Genomic DNA, 4,515 nt, shown 5'->3' with positions numbered 1-4,515 from the left:
AACTAGGGGAGAGAAAGGGTTCTTTCTTCCTTTGCTGTGAACTCCTGCTAATCAATTACTTTGGGGCAGAGACAAATAAAGCAACTGTATCGTCCAAAGTGAAGGCAAGTGGGAAAGAGAAACATTAAGAAGAAAGGGAGGCACCAACTAGTTCTCCTCTTCTGGCTGCAGGACTGACACCCAACAGAAGAAATAGGGGGAACCAGAGAACCCACGAACAGGAGAAACCCCAAGAAAGGTGTTTTTTTTGTCAAGAAAGCCTCCTTGGAAGCAAGGTGTTGACCGTGTTGAATCTGCAGTTGTCTCCAAACCCTCGGCTGGGGAGTGTCAGGTCTCAGTTTCATTTCCAGACTGCCAGATCGCTTTTCTGAGAGGAAGAGCAGTCACAGAGGTATCCTGGAGGCTCCGCAGCCTACTGGTGAGTTTCTGGGACGGGCCAGCTGTGCTTTGCCTTCAGCCGTAACTATCTGGGGGGAATGCTTTTCCAGACTCGGTAGTTCACCCTTGTTTTTCAGTAGCACTCTCACTGGGTGGTCAAGATGCCTGTGCCATCACCCCTGAGGCTGCTGCCCGACTCCCACAATGCCACCACAGACCTCCCAGTTGCCAACAGGACCAACGAGACCTTCTGCAGCATTGACCAACAGCTGGTGGTCCCCGATGCACTCTTCCTGACCCTGGGCACCATGAGCTTCGTGGAGAACCTGCTGGTGGTGGCTGCCATTGTCAAGAACCGGAATCTGCATTCACCGATGTACTACTTCATCTGCTGTCTGGCTGTTTCAGACATGTTGGTGAGCATCAGCAATGTGGGGGAGACGGTCTTTATGCTTCTCATAGAACACGGGGTGCTGGACATAAAGCCCGCCACCATGAGGCGTGTGGACGACGTCATGGACATGCTGATCTGCAGCTCCCTGATGTCCTCGCTGTCCTTCCTGGGCGTCATTGCCATTGACCGCTACATCACCATCTTCTACGCCTTGCGCTACCACAGCATCGTGACCTTCCAGCGGGCCGTCATTGTCATCGTGGCTGTCTGGATGGCCAGCAGCATCTCCAGCACCTTCTTCATTGCCTACGACAGCGCCGCCGTCATCCTGTGCCTAGTGATCTTCTTCCTCTCCATGCTTGCCCTCATCGTGGGGCTGTACATCCACATGTTCACGCTGGCTCACCAGCACGCCCGGAGGATCTCCAGCCTGCAGAGGAAGCAGACGGCCACCCAGTTCGCCAGCATGAAGGGGGCCATCACGCTCACCATCTTGCTAGGGGTCTTCTTCACCTGCTGGGGGCCGTTCTTCCTCCACCTGATCCTCATCCTCATCTGCCCTAACCAGCCCGCCTGTAAATGCTACTTCAGGTACTTCAGCCTCTACCTCATCCTGGTCATCTGCAACTCTGTGGTGGACCCCATCATCTATGCCTTCCGGAGCCAGGAGCTCAGGAGAACCTTGAAAGAGTTGGTGTTGTGCTTTTGGTAAGGGAGGGAGGAGAGCCCGGGGCCTGAGGGGCGCCTAGTCCTGGGGCTGCAGTCTGCCACAGGGCTGCTAGAGTGGCTGCCTCGCAGCCTGGAAAGCAGTGCCTCCTGGCGGCTGTGCTAGGGAGGGCAGGCAGATGGAGCCATTGGGAGGCGGCGGCGGCGCCAGGCAGTGGCCTGTCCAACCCACTACCAGAAGCGGGAGACAGCGCAGGTGGGCACTGCTCTTTTATTTTCTGGCGGCCTTTGGACCAGTCCCACATTCCGTCTCCCCAGTGGCCAGCCAGGTGCCTATGAGAAACCCACAAGTGGGACTTGAAGGCCAGGGCCCATTCCTGCTGTTGCTGCCCAGCAAATGGTGCTCAGTGGCATGCTCCCGTTGCACGCAGAGGGGCCCTCGAGCCAGCATCGGCTAGCAGCCATGGATAGACCTCACTTTCTGTGGGTTTATCCAGCCATCTTTTAAAAGCAGTGGTGTATAGGGATGTACGAAACACCTACCTGGCTCCGCACCGGGCAATCCGCTGTGCGGGGGAGGTGCTCCATCCCTCCCCCCGGAATCCTTGATGTGGGGGGAGGCGATCCGGTCCTCCCCCCTGGAATCCTGCCCAGCCGGCTCCGCTCTGAGGCCAAGCCACGGAGCCACCGGCTGGCTCCTCCCACCCGCGGCCAGACATCCGGCCACTGGGCAGACCTGCAGGGACGCAAATGGTGGCTGTCGTAGCTGCCACCATTTGCATCCCTGTATTGAGCCGTGACAGGCTACGTAAATACTACGTAAATACTTACATAGCGTATCACGGCAGGGGGAAAAAAACCCAGCGTACGCAAATGGTGGTAGCCACCGCCATTTGCGTATGCTGGGTTTTTTCCTCCCCCTGCCATGATAGGCTATGTAAATACTTACATAGCCTATCACGGCCTCCGCAGGGACACAAATGGCATCCTTGCGTTAACCATGATAGGCTACGTAAGAATTTACATAGCCTATCACGGCTATGAAGACGAAGCAAATGGCGGCCGCAGGATGGCTGCCATTCGCAAAGCAGAGCGGATGGGAGCAGGTAAGTGCTCCATTTCCCACGCCTTTTGTGGGTTGGGGGGGTGGGGGCTTCATTGTGCAACGGATTTCGCTCACCAAGATCCATTGCGGAATTCTCTGACATCCCTAGTGGTGTAGCAGAGGGGGAAACACAAGGGCTTAGCAGTGGGAGCGTTTGCAGAGCAGGAGCAATGTTGTCATCCAGGGTAACTAATGGACCCTCCTTGCTCCTGTAAATGAATGACGTGACGACAGGCTTTCATGTTTTGCCATCGTTTTGTGACAGATGAGTATGGAGGAAGCCAGAGAAGGAGGGAACTAATCCAGCAGAGGCACTTCTTTCCTTTGATGGGGTTCCTAGCAGTTTAAATGGTGGCAGTCCTTTGCAAGGTGGGTTGCATTTCTCATTAATAGCTGAAGAATGTCCTTCAGCTGGCTGAAGACGTTTTCTTAAAGCTCACTACATTTTACAAGTTGAACTTGTGAACTTGTGAAATCGTCAGAATTGAAAACCACGGAGCTCAGCGGACCTGATTCCCAGCAGGCAAGTATGCATGGGGTTGCAGTCATGCTGATCCTAACAACTTGGGCAATAGTCAGTATATGGCTGCTTTGGGGTGTGTGGACATGCACTGTCATGATGCACTCCTGCACTTCAGTCTTTACAACAGTGTCACTGTGTAAAGGTATCTAAGCTTAACATTGTTGTATTCAAGGCAGGAAGGACACAAAGGGAAATGCAGGTGGCTTGTTGCTGGAAGCATGGAGGGCTGGCCACAAAAGCTAGGAATAAAACCCAGGAATCTGGACCTCCTTGCCTCAGCGCTTTCCACCGCATTTTGGGGGTGGATTTGTGTTTGTTGAACCAGCTCTATGTCTTGACTACAACTTTACATGCTCCAATTCAGCTCCTTTTTTTGAGAGAGAGAGAGAGAGAGAGAGAGATGTTTGCCAAAGGCATTTGAATTCCTACTTGGACACACCTTGAAGCACTCACAAGACCAGTCTTACAAAAGCCAGCCCACTGAAACTTTAGCTCAGCCTGTAAAACGATGGCAGAGGGAATCAAGCTTCCAGTTGTTCTTTGTTAACTGGAAGTTTTGTGGACAGTGTCATGACTGTGTTTACTGAAGAGGCCTAGCCATGGGGCAAGTGGAAAATTGGGCTCAGACACATGATTTACGTATTCATCAGCCCATTCTCTAATATGGTAAGGATGTTGTGTGGTCCATCTATCTGCCTGGTATGTATGTATCCATTCAGCCAGACTGTGCATTTCTGTATAATAAAGCTGAGTTCTGTAGAGCATATATCTCAAATTACAGCTCTGTAGAGGGTGCAAAGCCAGTGTGTTGGAGCAGGGAGGAAGGGGGAAATAGATCTCTCTCTCTCTCTCTCTCTCTCTCTCTCTCTCATTCTCCCTCTCATTCTTGTGTGTGTGTGTGTGTATACATGCACACACATACACATACACACACACACATACACACACACAAAAACACACACACACAACTGCTGGAAAGACACACACACACAACATTTATTCCACCCTCTTTTATCTGAAATGTATTCTGGTAGGTTATTCCTGCGCACATGCTATAGATTTACAACCAACAAATTGTGTGGGGGAGGTGAAGGTGGGAGGTGGCTGCAATTATTAATTAGTGGGAGTACCACCTGACTAGGGGTTTGGCATTGTTTTGTTTGAGTTCTGCCACAATGAGTCATGCCCAAGGAGATATTATTGAGCATCAGTTCAAGCCACTCAGTAGCCTGACCCTTGTCCCTGATGGCTGGTTGCATCCCTCCCTTCTCTCATCTGGGGGTCCCAGCTGAAGCACCAGAATAAAAAACACAAAAATATCCCATGGAGGCAAAGGAGAAGCCCCTGAGCACGTGGCTATGATGTGCATGCACGGTGTGTGAAGTGTCCTTTGCATGCCTCTTACACATGTCCATTCCATAGGCACCAAATAGATCATGCATGTGTGAC

The 4,515-nt window shown here is 52.1% G+C and overlaps 1 protein-coding gene across 1 annotated transcript; it reads left to right on the top strand.

The window, feature by feature from the left end:
• Positions 1 to 475: 475 nt before the first annotated feature.
• MC1R (melanocortin 1 receptor) lies at positions 476 to 1,503 on the top strand. Its single transcript, XM_084812650.1, has one exon. The coding sequence runs from the start codon at positions 540 to 542 to the stop codon at positions 1,482 to 1,484; it is 945 nt and encodes a 314-aa protein (XP_084668776.1). The 5' UTR covers positions 476 to 539; the 3' UTR covers positions 1,485 to 1,503.
• Positions 1,504 to 4,515: the final 3,012 nt, after the last annotated feature.

The sequence above is a fragment of the Heloderma suspectum genome, chromosome 8 (assembly GCF_057233095.1).
Source record: "Heloderma suspectum isolate Gila_16-S chromosome 8, 16-S_ref, whole genome shotgun sequence".
NCBI lineage: Eukaryota > Metazoa > Chordata > Lepidosauria > Squamata > Helodermatidae > Heloderma > Heloderma suspectum.
The sequence above is the reverse complement of the archived record's forward strand: the minus strand, read 5'-3'. Positions and strand labels throughout refer to the sequence as shown.

Bases quoted from the DNA above. Each gene is read 5' to 3' on its own strand.
- MC1R (XM_084812650.1), top strand. From the start codon at position 540: ATGCCTGTGCCATCACCCCTGAGGCTGCTGCCCGACTCCCACAATGCC.